The 16,889-nt window shown below is 39.3% G+C and overlaps 1 protein-coding gene across 7 annotated transcripts in view; it reads right to left on the reverse strand.

Moving 5' to 3' along the window:
* Positions 1-5,855: 5,855 nt before the first annotated feature.
* Positions 5,856-16,889, reverse strand: part of ZNF793 (zinc finger protein 793) — a 52,101-nt gene continuing 41,067 nt past the window's right edge. For 6 of the 7 annotated variants that reach the window (XM_043893506.1, XM_043893544.1, XM_043893515.1 and 3 more), the window contains exons 4-6: positions 11,625-11,754; positions 10,618-10,713; positions 5,856-7,367 (exon numbers count right to left, since the gene is read on the reverse strand). In XM_043893506.1, the coding sequence (XP_043749441.1) occupies positions 6,388-7,367; positions 10,618-10,713; positions 11,625-11,754 (1,206 nt within the window). In that variant the 3' untranslated portion in view covers positions 5,856-6,387. The remainder of the gene's footprint in view (positions 7,368-10,617; positions 10,714-11,624; positions 11,755-16,889) is intronic. The other variant, XM_043893551.1, reaches the window with a different exon arrangement.

The following is a 16,889-nucleotide window of genomic DNA, read 5'->3' on the forward strand; positions in this document are numbered from 1 at the left end:
GGTAACCTACTTCTGTTGAGGTCATCTTTCCTTTTCTACCTCGCCCGAACTATACCTTAAAAGAAGGATTCTGGGAGGTGGTTGGACATGTGGTGTCTCCTTTTTCCTTTTGACCTTTCCTGAACTCTTCCGGTTGGTAATGGCTTATTAGTTCCGTGTTCCTTACCAGGACTTCCTGTCGTAAAACAACTCAAGCAAATGGTTACTATGGTGCCTGGCCAGGGTGGGCAGTTTCAGTGTGTGCTTCCCCTATCATATGGACTCATAGAAACTGTGAGAAAACAAATGTGGGTTGGTTTAAGCTACCAAATTTGTGATAATTTGTTAGGTAGCACTAGATAACTAAAACACTTAGGTGTGTTAGTTGTCTAGAGACCAGGGTTAACAAATGTCATAATTGTTTCTCATTATTATCTGTACTGTGAAGAAGGTGCTTTGTATCAGAGCTAATGATTAGGAGCATGATCCATATCAGAGGTCCACCCTTGTCTGACCGTCAGAATTACTGAAGATGCTCAAAGCCTCTGTCAGAGCTAATAAAACACAATCTCTGGGGCTAATGTGTGCACACGTGCTGAGTTACTTCAGTCGTGTCCGACTCCAGCCGTGTGCAACCCTGCGGACTGTAGCCTGCCAGGCTCCTCTGTCCATGGGATTCTCTAGGCAAGAATACTGGAGTGAGTTGCCATGCCCTCCTCAGGGCTAATGTGTAATTTTTTTTTTTTTTAAATTATCGAACTTCTCTGGTGGTCTAGTGGTTAAGAATCTGCCTGCCAATGGAGGGGACATGGGTTCGATCTTTTGTCCAGGAGGATCCCCCATGGCTCAGAGCAACTGAGACTGTGCGCCACAATTACTGAGTCTGTGCTCTAGAGCCTGTGCTCCGCAACAAGAGAAGCCACTGCAATGAGAAGCCCTCACACCGCAACTAGAAGGTAGTCCCCGCTTGCTGCAACTAGAGAAAGCCTGTGCACAGCAATGAAGACCCAACACAGCCGAAAATAAATAAAATAAAAAACAATAAAAACAAATTATCTGCAAAGTATCTTGCCCTAGATATTAACTACAAAGGCAGAAATAGTAGCTTTAGAGTAGGGAAATCTGACAGTGAGCACCTTGACCAAGGTTAACATCACCAATAAGATTTATCACCATCATGTGCCCGCTGATATGATGAACTGAAGATGCATCTCTTCTGTAATATTAATGCATAACCCACTGAATCAAACCCAAATGGAGGGATAGTCTACAAAATAACTGGCCAGTATTGTTCAAAAGTGTCTAAGTCATGAAAAACAAAAGACTGAGGAACTATCATAGACTGGAGGAAACTGAAGAGAAATAATAGGCAATGTGGGATCTGGACTGGATCTTGGACTAGACGAAGAACATCAGTGGGAAGGGCTTATAATGGTATATCAATGTTAATTTCCTGGTTTTGATCATTGTATTATGATTATATAAAGTGTTAACATTGGGGGAAGCTGAGTGAAGAGTATTTGGGAACTATTTTGCAATTTTTTTGAAAGTCAAATTATTTCAAAATAAAACCAAAAAAAATCTCTCTACTTGAGGGATTTCTCAAAGTATTGCCTTTTGCTCTTTATTTTTATTTTTTTATTTTTTTTGCCTTTCGCTCTTTAGATCTACATGTTTTCTTTTACTCTGGTGATATCCCAAAGACTGGATTAGGGGAAAGATAATAGACCAGACCAGGGTGCCATCTTGTCAGAAAATGAAAACATTTCCCAGGCTTCATGTATTTCAAAACACTTCTTCCCCCTTTATTTTGCTTTTCAAATTACAAAAGTTATATATGTTTGTAACAAGTCAAACCCTTAATACAGAGGTATATAAATTAAACAACAATTTCTGTTGATTACCCTACCAGGGTAATCAATGTTAATTAACACCTTGTTTTATATCCCTCCACACTTTTCTTTGTTCATATAAACACATGCATGCATATATACACATATAGGTTTTTAATTAAAAAAAATATTCATATACATTCTGAAATTTTCTCTTTTAAACTTAACAATATACCACAAATATCTCCACAAATGAAAGTTCTACTAACCCTTCAAATTTTTTTTTTTTCTTCCTTCAAATTTCTTAATAATACATTGGACATATCATACGTGGTTCAGATATTTACATATTTTTTTGTTCTGGGCTTTTTTCCCCTAAATCTCCCATTACCCACCTACATCACCCACCACCCCCCAACACAATGCATACTCTTCTATACTTTTCTCCATGCATATGAAATATTACACAAACATATGATACATGTTTATCACTCATAGACACCTAGAAGCATTTTGTAACTGATTTACAAAAACAGTCATGTTTTACATACTTATTTTTATCTTGCTTTTTTCACTCAAGAAAACATTGTGGAGTTTCATTCAAGTTCACTAGCATAGTTTTAACCTGTCCACCTTAATGGCTATATATACATCCTGTGGAGTGAATATACTATAGTTCCTTCCCTCTTTTGATATCCCTATCTCCTTCCCTCTTCCAATTTCCAGCATTTATTTTGATTCCAGTGTTTTTTGCCACTAGGAACAGCATCGCAATAAATGTGGATGTCCTTTATATATTGGGGTTTTATTTCTAAGAGAAGATCCCCTAAAGTGAGTACTTTCACTTATTATAGATGTACTTTCAGTTATAATAGATGTTAGATTGCTTCTCAAAAGAGCTGTAAGAATTTAAGTTTCTACCAGCAGTGTCTAAGTTCATTCTTTGTTTCTGACAGCAAAAAGCATTCCTGCTTTTTCTTGCCAGCCTGATTGTATATCATTACCTCATAACTTTAATCTGCATTCCCCAGCAATTACTAAGGCTAAACATTTTTTGATAAGCCCATAAGTCACTTGGATTTGCTCTTCTCTCAACTATATTCTTTGCCATGTTTTGTTACTGGGCTATTTTTTCTTGTCAATATGAAGAGCACTTTTTCTCTGACTCTGCAAATATTTTTCCCCCAAGTCATTGTTTATTGGCTGTTGATGGCATCTTTTGCTGTACAAAAGATTGAGCTTTTCAGGTAGTCAAATATTCATTTAACAGTTTTTGAGAGTCCTGTGTTGGTAAAGTTAATCTCCCCCAGTTTCTAGATTGTACATGTAGTCTCCTTTTATTTCAAGAATTTTATTGTTATTTAAAAACTTTAAATCTTAAGTTAATCTGGAGTTTTTTTCATATGGTTTGTGCTATTAGTTCAACTTTACTTTCTTCCTGATTAAAAGCCAGTTGTGCCAGAATTTTTTTTTTTTTTTTTTTTAGATAATCAGTTCCTTTCCCCTATGGTTTGAAACTGTACCCTTTCCATATGTGATAAAAATCATATACACTGCAGTCTATTCAGTATTTGCTATTCTGTTCCATTGATGTATTTATCTGTTCTTTTGCCAATACTATATTAATTTGCTTAGAATGACTTCATCTTATATTCTGGCATTGGCATGAAATTTTCTCTTTTATACTTGTCTAGATTCTCAGGCATTTATTTTTCCATATGGAATTTAAGATCATTTCACATAAGTTTTCTTAAAAAAGGGAGTTCCTTGGTGGTCTAATGCTAAGGATTCAATGCTTTCACTGCCATGGCCGGAATTCAAATCCTGGTCAGAGAACTGAAATCCCATAAGCTGCAGGGGGGAAAAGAAAAATCAGTGGGACTTAAGCACATACAAATTATAAGATGTTTATGGAGAAAATCTCTTGATTTCTATACTCTGTCTTCTTAAAAAATTACCTTTTTAACTCAAAAAAATCATAAGTCTCTCAATTTATTGATATACAATCCCTTCATCAGCAAAAGGAAACAGTTTTACCTTTTTTTTAACCTTATTCATAACAATTATTCAATTTTCTTTCTTATCACCTTCACTGGAACTTCCAAGATAATCTTTAGTAAAAATAGATGACAGTGGACATCTATTAAACTACTAAATTCTTGATTTTAAAAAATGGCTTCAGCATAACATATATATAGGGTTTTGGTAAAGAAACTCTAGGTAGTTATCATCTCTTATAATTTAATTTGTATTTTATTAGATTATAAATGTTTATAAATTTCATTAAATGCCTTATCAGCAACTATTGATAGCATCTTCTCTCCTAAGTTAATTTTATTGATATGTTTCCTATTACTATTGTATTGGCTCTTCATATCATGATGACTTTTCCTTGGTCATTATAATATATTGCTGTTTAGGTGCACTAGTAAATTCTGTTTTCTATTATTCTCATTATAGTTTTTGTTCCTATATTCATGCGTAAGGATGGTCTGGAGTTTCCTGTTTTCCAACTACCTTTATTTGGTTTTGGTGTTAAAACTTGTTCTGATTTCATAAAATAAATTGGGGAGCATAGTCTATAGGATGAAATATTTTAAGTAACACTGGAATTACTCTTTTTTTAAAAGTTAGATAGAATGAATCATGAAATCATCTAGGCCTGGAGCATTTTTCAATCATGAATCTTTCATCACTTTTCCAAATTCTCCAATGGTAATTGTTCCATCAAGTTTTCCACTATGTATTGCAAATTTTCATAGCTTGCATTTTGCTAGAATAGCATCTATTTCCTGTTTCAAAAATATGTTGATCTACAGTTGCATGAAATATCTTACCATTCTTTTTTTTTCCTTGCCATGCCTTCCAACTTGTGGAATCTTAGTTCCTCGACCAGGGATTGAACCTGGGCCCTTGACAGTGAAAGGGTGGAGTCCTAACCACTGGCCCACTGGGGAACTCCCCTTATCAATTCTTTTAAATACATCTTTATCTTTGATTATGTTTTCTCTTTCATTCTAGATTAGGCTTTCTTACAGGGAGATAAATCTTGAACAATGTGACCATCTGTTTTCTTATATAAATGACATGGCAGCTCAAAGAGATGGACTTGAATTGGAATGATGAAAAAAGTTGGATTTCAGTGTCCAGGACACTAACAGGGAAATTTATAGGGAAGAAAAAAAAATCAATGTTGCTGAATTAATTTGGAGGGGAAAAAAAGAAAGGAATTCTCCTTCATTGGTCTGTGCATGAAATATTTCTGAATTATAAGACTCATAAACAGTGTCTCTCCTACTAATTTGCTGCAAGGTATTTTAAGCAAGACTAAGAAAACAGGAATAGTGCACAATATATCAGGGCCACACTACTTTCTGTGTGCATGTGCTAAGTTGCTTTAGTCATGTCCGACTCTGCAACCCTAGGGGCTGTCTGTCCAAATCCAGGCAAGAATACTAGAATAGGTTGCTGTGCACTCCTCCAGGGGATCTTCCTGACCCAGGAATCATACGCTCGCCTCTTACATTCCCTGCATTGGCAGGCAGATTCTTTACCACTAGTGCCAACACTACTTTCTATTAAGTAATGAATATGCTGAGTCATCATTTTGTTCCCTGAGTGTTAAGTTGTAAAACTATTCCTTAGCTTTGTCTTTAACATTAAAAAAGGCAAAACAAATAATGTTTACTTATTTAATAATATATTTACCTATTAAAATAATAAAGGCAAAATAAGTGCCTTTTTAAAGTTAAAAGCATTTAAAAAGTTTTTGGCTAATTTAACAAAAGACATTAAAAACATTACTATTCAGAAAAGGGACCAACAACAAATGTTATGGCCATTTATATGTATTACAAAAAGACAGAGAAAATATACTGGCTTAATATGTTAAAGCTTTTAAAAAAAATAGCTGGTCATGCTATTATTATTATTATTGTTGCTGCTTGTATTGTTAAAGGGTTTCTCAGGTGGCTCAGTGGTAAAGAATAAGCCTGCCAATTCAGGAGATGTGTGTTCAATCCCTGGATTGGGAAGATCCCCTGGAGGAAGAAATGGCAACCCACTCCAGTATTCTCGCCTGGAAAATTCCATGGATAGAGGAGTCTGGTGGGTTACAGTCCATGGAGTCACAAAGAGTTGGACAAAACTGAGCACACACACATGTATGGAAAGACACCAAAAGACAATGGTGATATTTAGAGTGAAAAAGTTTGGTGAATGGCATTCTCAATATGTGCTTGATATTCAATTTAAATTCACATTTATAATTCTAAAATATAAATAGTGCTTATTATGTGGGTCACTGTGGGACATACCAAAATATACTTTTAATTTTCTTCACATATATTTTGTGTTCTTCAATCATTCCATTTAATATATTTTAAACTTTCATAAGCCAAAGTGATCAAGTTTATGTTTTAAATATAGAGTATTTTCTATAATCTTTTGTATAAAATTTTCTATCACAACTGGAATATGACTTGCCTTACGATGAAACACCTGGTCAAAATTCATTAAATATGAGATTTTTCCTAAGGATGAATTCCTCCACATATAATGAAATAGGATATCTTGCTCAAGGCTTTCCTACTATTTTTAGGTCATTCCTATAAGTATTCTTCCTAGCATGAATTTTCTGATGTCTACTAAGGTTTGGCTTCTGATAGAATGCTTTGCCACATTCATTGCATCCATAGGGTTTTTCTCCTGTATGAGTCCTCCAATGTTTATTGAGGCATGACTTTTGACTGAAAGATTTTCCACATTCTCTACAACGATAGGGTCTTTCTCCTGTGTGTATTTTTTGATGTACATTGAGGTATGACTTCTCACCAAAGGACTTCCCACATTCATTACACACAAAGGGTCTCTCTCCTGTATGTGTCCTCTGATGTTCTCTGCGGTGTGACTTCTGGGTGAAGGCTTTCCCACAAAAAAAACATTCAAAGGGTCTAATACCAGTGTGTATTCTCTGGTGCTTAATGAGGGTTGACTTATGTGAAAAGGCTTTTCCACAGTCAGTACATCCATATGGCTTCTCCCCAGTGTGACTTCTTTGATGCCTAATGAATTCAGACTTGTAGCAGAAGGCTTTTCCACATTCAGTACAGACGTGGGGTTTCTCCGTAGGTGGAACCCTCTTACGTTTGTACACAAGAGAATTGGTTGCTGGGGGTTTATACATAAGTGCTGGGCTATGGCTGAAAGCTTTTTCACAGTGACTGCATTCCCAGAATTTTTCCTCATTTGGTCTTCTATCATGCTTTGTATGTTGTAACAGTTTTCCATATCCATAGCACTCATCTTGCTTTTTTGAGTAGTTTTTCTTAAAACCATTTAAGTCTAAATTATTGTTCACACTTTTTCCACAAGAGTCCCAGTTACTGGAGTTTTGAATTGAAGGAAAAAGGTCAGTGCTCAGATGTGATATTTTCCCACACTTATTACATGCATGGCTTCTTTCCTTGGGGAATGTTTTCCTGCTGATGAATGGACCTTGCCTCAAAAGTGTGCCTTGCCGCCTTTTCCTGTGGACGTTAACTTGCCAAATGTTTTCTGGAGAAAGTATAGGAAAATTTTCCTTATTAATCTGTGATTATGATCTGGAATAAAACTATTTGGGAAATGTCCTAAAAATTTTAAGGTGCACAGTATATGAATAGAGGGCATGGATCATAACTAAAGGCACCAATGCAGGGAAGTGTCATATGAGAATAGAAGATTCAGAAACTGGCACGAATGGAATGGACCATGTCATAGAAAATAGGAATAATTTTAAAGAAGAGAGGATATTATAGAGCAGTAGTTGGCAAACATGTTCTTAAAGAATCAGAGAGTAAATATTTTAGGCTTTGTAGGCCATATAGTCTTGGTCACAATTACTTAACTTTTCCACTGTATGGCAAGAACACAATATGTAAATATAAGGGTACGCCTGTGTTCCAATAAAAACTTTATTCACAAAATTTGGTGGTTAACCTATAGGCTGAAGTTTGCTGATCCCTGTTACAGAGGAAAGAGATTTAAATGTCATTTAGCACTTTGTTACCAGTGCATGGTTCTCAATGGTCAGCATCAGTCTCACCTGGGAACTGATATTGTGACAGATATGCGGAATCTTGGGCCCCACCCCTATACCTACAGAATCAGATTCTGCTTTTTAACAAACTGCCAATACTTATCATATTATGATTTGACAAGCATTGATATAGCAGTCAGAGAGCTTATCATGTTGAGCTAGTTAGACATAATATAAATGGCCAGGGCTCTAAGATGAACTAGATAAAAGAAGGAATTAACCAAACTAACTAGAGTTTAAAGCAGGAGTTCTTAACTTGGTATACAGAAATCTGGGGAGCTATGAATTTGGATAGGGGAATAAAATTACAGCTTTATTTTCACTAAGATCTAACTACAATTGAGCATTTCCTTTGATTATGAATGTGAACACCAAAACACACTAGTATTAGCTCCTGTAACTTTGTGAATAAGGTATTTTCATGTCACATTATAGCCGTCAAAGATTTCTCAAAATGTGTTTACAATCATCTCTATTTTGAGGTCATGACAATTACTTGACCTGATGTTATATCTCACTATTTAATGTATTAATAAGGAAGTATATCTACTATTATCCACTAATATCATTAATATTTTGACATTGCATTTTCCAACTTTATTTCAGTTAATTACTGTATTTTAGTAATTTGTTTTTCATGTAATCCTAAGGATTTTTTTTTACATACATAAAAAGGAATCTATTAGGCTTCACCAGAATGCTTAAGAGCTCTATGGCACAAAAATGATTAAGAATTCCTGACTTAAAGACGTTCAGGCATGAGATAATTTGGGCTCAATTTTAGGAGAAGTCAGTGGAAAATGAAAAGTAGACAGGAAGATTTAAAGTCATTTTTCAAAGGAAAAACAACAGAACTAGCACATATGCATAGAACATTTAGAAGACTCAAAATGAGTTCATGGTAGCCAAACACTGGAATGAGAAGTAAGCTGAGGTAGGTATATGCATGCACTTGTGTGCATGTGGGGTGGAGGGGAGGTAGCAAGTAGAAAAGAGGATGACTTCAGCTTTTGTCCCCCCAAAAACAGGGATGAGTGGATACAACTATGGAGATGATCCACAGACTGGTAAAATGGTGGGCAGGGGAGCCTAGGTGGTACAAGGGGGATAAAAGTTGGTAAAATGGCAAAGAGGCTAGTTGTGAGCATCTTATGGTTTCAGAATGGATGAACTCTTTAAGGGAGTTACACCATTGAGAAGAGAATCAAGTCTAGAAGACAGAAAATACAGCAGTCCCTTGGAAGGAAAAGGCTAGGTTGCAACCAGGGTATTAATATGAGAGGATAAAGAACACTTAGAAAGGAGGGATGACTGGATAACTTTTTTACAATTATATAAAATTCTTGAAAGATGGGAAAGAAAAAGTTGATAGCCAGGTTACAATGGTTTCAGGAAGGTTGATGAGCAATTTCATGAAGCAAAATACACCTCAGAGGGTACCAGAGTGTGATGGTTAAGAATACTGGTTCTAGGGACTTCCCCAGCAGTCCAGTGGTTAAGACTCCAAGCTTCCACTGCAGTGGGCACAGGTTCAATCGCTGGTCAGAGAACTAAGATCTTACATGCCATGTGGCATAGCCAAAAATAAAAGAATACTAGTTCTAGAGCCTGACCACATGAGTTTAAATCCTCATTTGGTCCCTTACTTTGTTATATGTTCTTAGACAAGTTTCTTAACTTTTCTGTGATGCTTCCTCATTTGTAAATGGGATAATAAAGGCTAGTAATAAACACCTCACAAGTGTTTTAAGGACTTAATGAGTTGATATATGTAAAGGATTGAGAAAAGACCTGGCACAAAGTGAGCACACACTGAGTGTTGGCCAGGAATTCTAATGCTGTTTCGGTCACTACTACACCCAGTGAAAGCTGGATAGTGGTAATCTTAAAGACATTATTTTGGGGAGAAGCTACTACAACTAGTGAAAGCTGGATAGTGGTAATCTTAAAGACATTATTTTGGGGAGAAGCATGAAAATGACTTGAATGTTTGAAGGTTTTATCTAATATTTAATTCAACTATGTGATTACAGCACCAAGTATAAATGGCATAAAATGATCTGGAAACAGATGGCACTGACTCTTCATGCTAAACTCATGACTTCATTGAAGAAGCAGAAGTCCAGAGGCATCCTAAAGAGTAGGCTACCAACACTCAGAGTACCAGGGATTATTGTTGAGATATTTTATAGAGCTGATGGGAGAGGGGCAGTTATTCTGAATATTAAATAGAAGGGGTTAAGACAAGCTAACCTCAGCCTTCTTCACTACCCAACTGTTCCTGGTCACTTCCTGGGATTCACTGCTTCCTCCTCTGTGACTTAAGGAAATTAAGGGATTCAGAAAGGATGGGAAGTGAGACTATGAGTATAGCAGGCAGGTATGGGGCCTTTTACCCCAATACTGTTAGAGTAGAGGTTAGAAAGGGACCAGCAAGAACAGAAGATTCACAGAAGCTTATTTACAAGAATCCCTGAATGTGAAAGAGAAATGTACTGATAACCTCAAAAGAGACAGAGAGATCAAGGATTCTGGAGAAAAGGAGATGGAGCAGGCACATGGAGTGGGATGCATGGAGCCTAGGGGGTCACCAAGAAGGCTAAAGCTCTCAGAGAAATGTCTCCAGCTGCTTCAAAGCTCTAAGGCTTTGAAGAGCTGGACCCTGAACAAAATTCTAAAGCTGCCAGCCTCCCATAGTACATCTTTTGCTGGATTGATCATACTTACCCCGGCAGTGGCAGCCTGAGCATGCTGCCTCACAAATCCAGGGTGCTTCTTCCTGCTCCAGCCGGAGGATCACATATGGTTTGGTGCCTTCATAACCTGTTCCAGAGAAATGATCCAGGCCTTGGGCTAAGCTCCGTGATCGTCACTCAGGCAACATTAAAGGCTGCACAACAGACATTGTACTTGGGAGGAGACTATACACACCTTGTCCAGAACTCAAAAGGAACTAGTCATCCAGGACCATTGAAACTCAAGCCACACTTGCTGAGGCAACACAGTATAAGGGTTCGGAATGCAAACTGTGCAGCCAGACTGCTGGCATTCAAATCCCACTTTGGCTCTGCTATGTACTAGGTGGGTGACACTGGGCAAGTGACTTCACCTGTCTGCCTCAGTTCCCAAATGTTTAAAAGAGTGGTACTAATAGTACCTACCTTATAAAGCACTTATGAAGGTTACACAAGTTAATATTTTTCAAGTGGCCAGGGACTTCCCTGGTGGTTCATGGGTTTGATCCCTGGTCAGAGAACTAAAATCTCATATGCCGCAGAGAAACTAAGTCTGCACATTGCAACTACTGAAGCTCATGCACTCTGGAGCCATGCACCCCAACTACTGAGTCCCTGCAGCACAACTAGAGAGTCCCACATGACACGATGATCCCATGTGCCACAACTGAGACCTGACCCAGCCAAGTAAACAAATATTAAAAGAAATAATAAACAAAGTGGCTAAAAGTGTCTGGCACATAGAAAATATTTGGTACTTCAGTCACTTTTTAAAAAATATTAAATAATTTAATTTATTTATTTGAGTGCACCAAGTCTTAGTTGCTGCATGTGGGATCTAGTTCCCTGACCAGGGAATGAACCTGGCCCCTCTGTGGCTCAGAGTCTTAGCCACTGGACCACCAGGGAAGTCCTGGTACTTCAGTTACTTTTAGCAACTGAAAGAAGAAAGGTGGTCATTCAAGCATGATATAGATCGTGTGGCATAACTGTTCTTACCCACTGAGACGAGGTTGCTGTAGGTCTCCAGCATCACATCCCGGTACAGAGCCCTCTGTGCAGGATTAAGCCCATGCCACTCCTCTTGCGTGAAGCCCACTACCACGTCCTTGAATGACACAGGTCTCTGCTGAAGATGAAATGACACTGGGTCACGTGGGGAAAATGCAGGCAGGGGTGGATGGTCCTGATTTTCTATAATGTTCATAGGTTAGAGCTTATTTTTTAATTACTTACTTAATTTTTTGGCTGTGCTGGGTCTTCCTTGCAGCACGTGGGCTTTCTCTAGTTGCAGTAAGCAGGAGCTGCTCTTTGATGCAGTGCTTGGGCTTTTCATTGTAGGGGCTTCTCTTGTTGTGGAGTATGGGCATGGGGCAAGCAGACTACAGTAGTTGTGGCACATGGGCTTAGTTGCCCTGAGGCATGTGGGATCTTCCCAAACCAGAGATTGAACCCATGTCCCCTGCAATGGCAGGTGGATTCTTATCCGCTGGACCACCAGGTAAGTCCCAGTTCAGAGCTTATTATGATAATTTATCTTTTTTACCTTTTCTATTCCTGGCTTTGGGCTCTATATGGTGGGATTGGAAGCCACTGTCATTTATACTTTGGGTCAACACATACTGACTGAAGACTGTGTGTCTGACACAGTCCTGGTCGCTGAGGACACAGTCATGGATGGTTCCTAACCTCAAAGAGCTCACAGCCTGGCAGGGACAGCAATATGTAAGGCCATCAGGGTGAGATGGTAAGGGATGTAACAGCAGGGTTTCTGGGCTCTAGCATGCAGAGAAGTGAACTGTCCACTAAAATTATCAGGGTCTAGGACTTCCCTGGTGGTCCAGGGAAATGACTCTGAACTCCCAATGCAAGGACCTGAGTTCAATCCCTGGTCAGGCAACTAGATCCCATATGCTGCAACTAGAGATCCCACATGCTATAGTGAAGATTCCACGTGCTGCAACTAAGACCCAGTGCAACCAAATAAATAAATATTTTTAAAAATTATCAGGGTGTAGTGAGGCTTCAGTGCTAAGGGATGTGTGTGCAGCTGAGTGTTCTCTGCAGAGATGGAGAAACTGCCTTCCTTGCAGAGGGAACAAAGGCGAACAAAGGGCGAACAAAGGCATGGGGCAACAGTGATGTGTAAAGGCAGCAACTTACTCAGCTACAGGGGAGGGTACACAGGCCTGTGAGTTATGAGATGATGGACTGAAGACAATAAGAAATCTATCAAGGAAGTGGTGTGTGTGGAAAGCACATTCTAGAAGGCATGTGAGTTTCCTGCATCCTGTGCCCAGTGATATAATGCTAACTCTAAGCAGACTGCGAAAAGATGAGGACATACATTGTATCCCTAGAGTAATCACTAACCTCATAGTGCAAAGAGGTGTACTGAAGTAAACAAAGAGAATTCTAAGAAATATCCCATTAATCCACACAAATACATACACACAAGAGAAAAGAAACAGGAACAAAAGCAAATGGGACAAATAGAAAACCCATTACCAAAGATAGATATAAATCCAACCATACCAATGATTACATTTATATTAAACTATATTAAATTATTGGAGAAGTAAATGGCAACCAATTCCAGTATTCTTGCTTGGAGAATCCCATGGAGAGAGGGGCCTGGTGGGCTACAGTCCATAGGGCCGCAGAGTCTGATATGACTTAGCAACTGAACAACAACATATTAAACTAGAAGGTTTATTTAATACATGATTAAATGCTCCAAAAACGCAAAGACAGTTAGACTGGATAAAAAAGGAATACAACCTACAAGAGATACAGAATTCACAGATAGTTTGAAGGTGAATGGATGGAAAGAGCAATGTGATGGGTGACCTGGAGGGAGGAGAAAGGAAAGACTCTGCACTAATGCAGATGGAAGATGATGCTCCTAAGTAGGACAGAAACAGCGAGACAGAGAAGGATCACTGTGAGGAAGAGCTGAACCTGCACCTTAACTGGTTGTGGGGGGTGAAGAAGGTCTAAGGTTGACACTCAGGTATCTCAAATGCAACCAGGTGATGGTGGTGGTAAACTGGAGTTGACAAAAACAGCAAAAGTGAAGAGGACACGCTGTGTTGGGACACACAGGTGGAGACACTTGACAGGCAGCAGGATGAATAGATGAGCCATGTCAAGCTCAAGGTCAGGAACAGAGCTAAAGCTATAGGAGGTGCCAGCACAGACGTGGTAGCTCGCGGTGTGGGATCTCTCAACAAGGAGACAGGATGAGCAGAGCACTCAGGCCAGATCCCCAAGGCACACTAATGAGTAAGAGGCCAATGCTAGGAGAGTTCAGCTAGAGACCCAGAGGAGGAATATAGTTTGGGAAGGAGGCTCCACAGCATGGCAAGCCTCAGATGATAATGTTCATGCAGTCAGTCCTCTGATTTAGGGCACAGAGAACAAATTCTTCAAAGAGCCCCATGCCCTGGGACAAGACAGCTGCTGAGAGAGCTCCACCAGTACTAACCTAAGAAGGCATCTGTTGTGATATTGTGATGTATTAAGAAATATATATATTTGGTCTTCTTGCCTGATTCTGGGCACAGAGCTTTTTAAACCCTTTTAACTTCCAGAGTAACAGGAGTCAAAGGAAGGTCTTTTATTAGTAGTAACAAGCCCATGTCAATCATATCAGAGTTTATACTAATGATGTAACTCTTTGAGGATGGGGGCTGGTTACCAGAGGAACCAACCAGGTATTAGTTGTTTGGGACCTACAGCCATATATCCCCCGGCCTCTGAGGACAGGAAAGGGACTTGCGATTAAGCTAATCATCAAAGACCAACAATTTAATTAATTATGCCTATATAATGGAACTTCCATAAAAACCTTGGAGAGCTTCCAGTTTGGTGAACATATCCAGTTTTGGGGTGTGCACCCCAAACTCTCTGAAGACAGAAGCTCCTGTGCTCAGGACCCTTTTGTATCTTGCCATACATACCACTTTATCTGGCTGTTCATTCATGTGTGTATTAGTCACTCAGTCATGTCTGACTCTGCAACCCCATGGACTGTAGACAGCCAGGCTCCTCTGTCCGTGGAATTCTCTCCAGGCAAGAATACTGGAGTGGGTTACCATTCCCTTCCTTACCATATGAGCCACCAGGGAAGCCCAATGGCTGTTCCTTTATATCCTTTATAATATCCTTCTGTAATAGTAAGTAAAGTGTTTCCCTGAGTTCTGTGAGTAATAGAAAATTATCAGTGGGGAGGGACCCCAATTTCTAACTGGTTGTGAAACAGGAAGGAAGGGGGCAGGGCACAACCTTTAAAAGAATGACACAGTTATGGAGACTATGACAAAAACTGGTCAGAACTGAAGAGCTCCAAGATGGTGGAAGGTTCAACTTCCAGTGGGCCTTGAGCCTCATTATATGCTCACTGTAATACATTAGCATATGTTAAATGACACACCCACATGTGCCATGACAGTTACGAGGCCAACTATAAAAGGCCAAAAAGGTGAGTGGCAGCCCAATTTCTGAAAATCCCTACCCTACCCCAAAATAGATGGAATAATCCTCCCACTCATTGTTCAGTCACTCAGTCATGTCTGACTCTGCAACCCCATGGACTGCAGCACTCCAGGCTTCCCTGTCCTTCACCATTGCCCGAGTTTGCTCAAACTCATGTCCATTGAGTCAGTGATGCCATCCAACCATCTCGTCCTCTGTCATCACCTTCTCCTTCTGCCTTCAGTCTTTGCCAGCATCAGGGTCTTTTCAAATGAGTCAGTTCTTCACATCAGGTGGCCAAAGTATTGGAGTTTCAGCTTCAGCATCAGTCCTTCAAATGAATTTTCAGGGTTGATTTCTTTTAGGACTGACTGGTCTTGCAGTCCAAGGGTCTCTGAAGAGTCTTCTCCAGCACCACAGTTTGAAGGCATCAATTCTTCAGCACTCAGCCTTTTTTACTGTCCAGCTATCACATCCACACATGACTACTGGAAAAACCATAGCTTTGACTATATGAACCTTTTTGGGCAAAGTAACGTCTCTGCTTTTGAATATGCTATCTAGGTTTGTCATAGCTTTTCTTCCAAGGAGCAAGCATCTTTTAATTTCATGGCTGCAGTCACCATCTGCAGTGAGTTTGGAGCCCAAGAAAATTAAGTCTGTCACTGTTTCTACTGTTTCCCCATCTATTTGCCATGAAGTGATGGGACTAGATTCCGTGATCTTGGTTTTTTGAATGTTGAGTTTTAAGCCAGCTTTCTCACTCTCTTCTTTCACCTTCATCAAGAGGCTCTTTAATTCCTCTTCAATTTCTGCCATAAGGGTGGTGTTATCTGCATATCTGAGGTTATTGATATTCTCCTGGCAATCGTGATTCCAGCTTGTGCTTCATCCGACCTGGCACTTTGCATGATATACTCTGTATATAAGCAGGGTGACAATATACAGCCTTGATGTACTTCTTTCCCAATTTGGAACCAGTGCATTGTTCCATGTCTGGTTCTAACTGTTGCTTCTTGACCTGCATATAGGTTTCGCAGGAGGCAGGTAAGGTGGTCTGGTATTCCCACCTCTTGAAGAATTTTCCAGTTTGTTGTGATCCACACAGTCAAGGTTTTAGCATAGTCAATGAAGCAGATGTTTTTCTGAAACTCTCTTGATGTTTTGATGATCCAATGGATGTTGGCAATTTGATCTCGTTCCTCTGCCTTTTCTAAATCCAGCTTGTACATCTGGAAGTTCTCAGTTCATACACTATTGAAGCCTAGCTTAGAGAATGTTGAGCATTACTTCACTAGCATATGAAACGAGTGCAATTGTGTGGTAGTTTAAACACTCTTTGGCACTGCCTTTCTTCGGGATTGGAAAGAAAACTGACTTTTTCCAGTTCTGTGCCCACTGCTGAGTTTTCCAAATTTGCTGGCATATTGAGTGCAGCATTTTAACAGTATCATCTTTTAGGATATGAAATAGCTCAGCTGGAGTTGTATCACCCCCACTAGCTTTGTTCATAGTGATGTTTCCTAAGGCCCACTTGACTTCGGACTCCAGGATGTCTGGCTCTAGGTGAGTGATCACACCTTTGTAGTTACCTGGGTCATTAAAATCCTTTCTGTATAGTTATTCTGTGTATTCTTGCCTCCTCTTCTTAATATCTTCTGCTTCTGTTAGGTCCATACCATTTCTGTCCTTTATTGTGCCCATCTTTGCATGAAATGTTCCCTCGGTATCTCTAATTTTCTTGAAGAGACTTCTAGACTTTCCCATTCTACTGTTTTCCTCTATTTC

This window comes from Cervus elaphus, chromosome 4 (assembly GCF_910594005.1).
Source record: "Cervus elaphus chromosome 4, mCerEla1.1, whole genome shotgun sequence".
Lineage (NCBI taxonomy): Eukaryota > Metazoa > Chordata > Mammalia > Artiodactyla > Cervidae > Cervus > Cervus elaphus.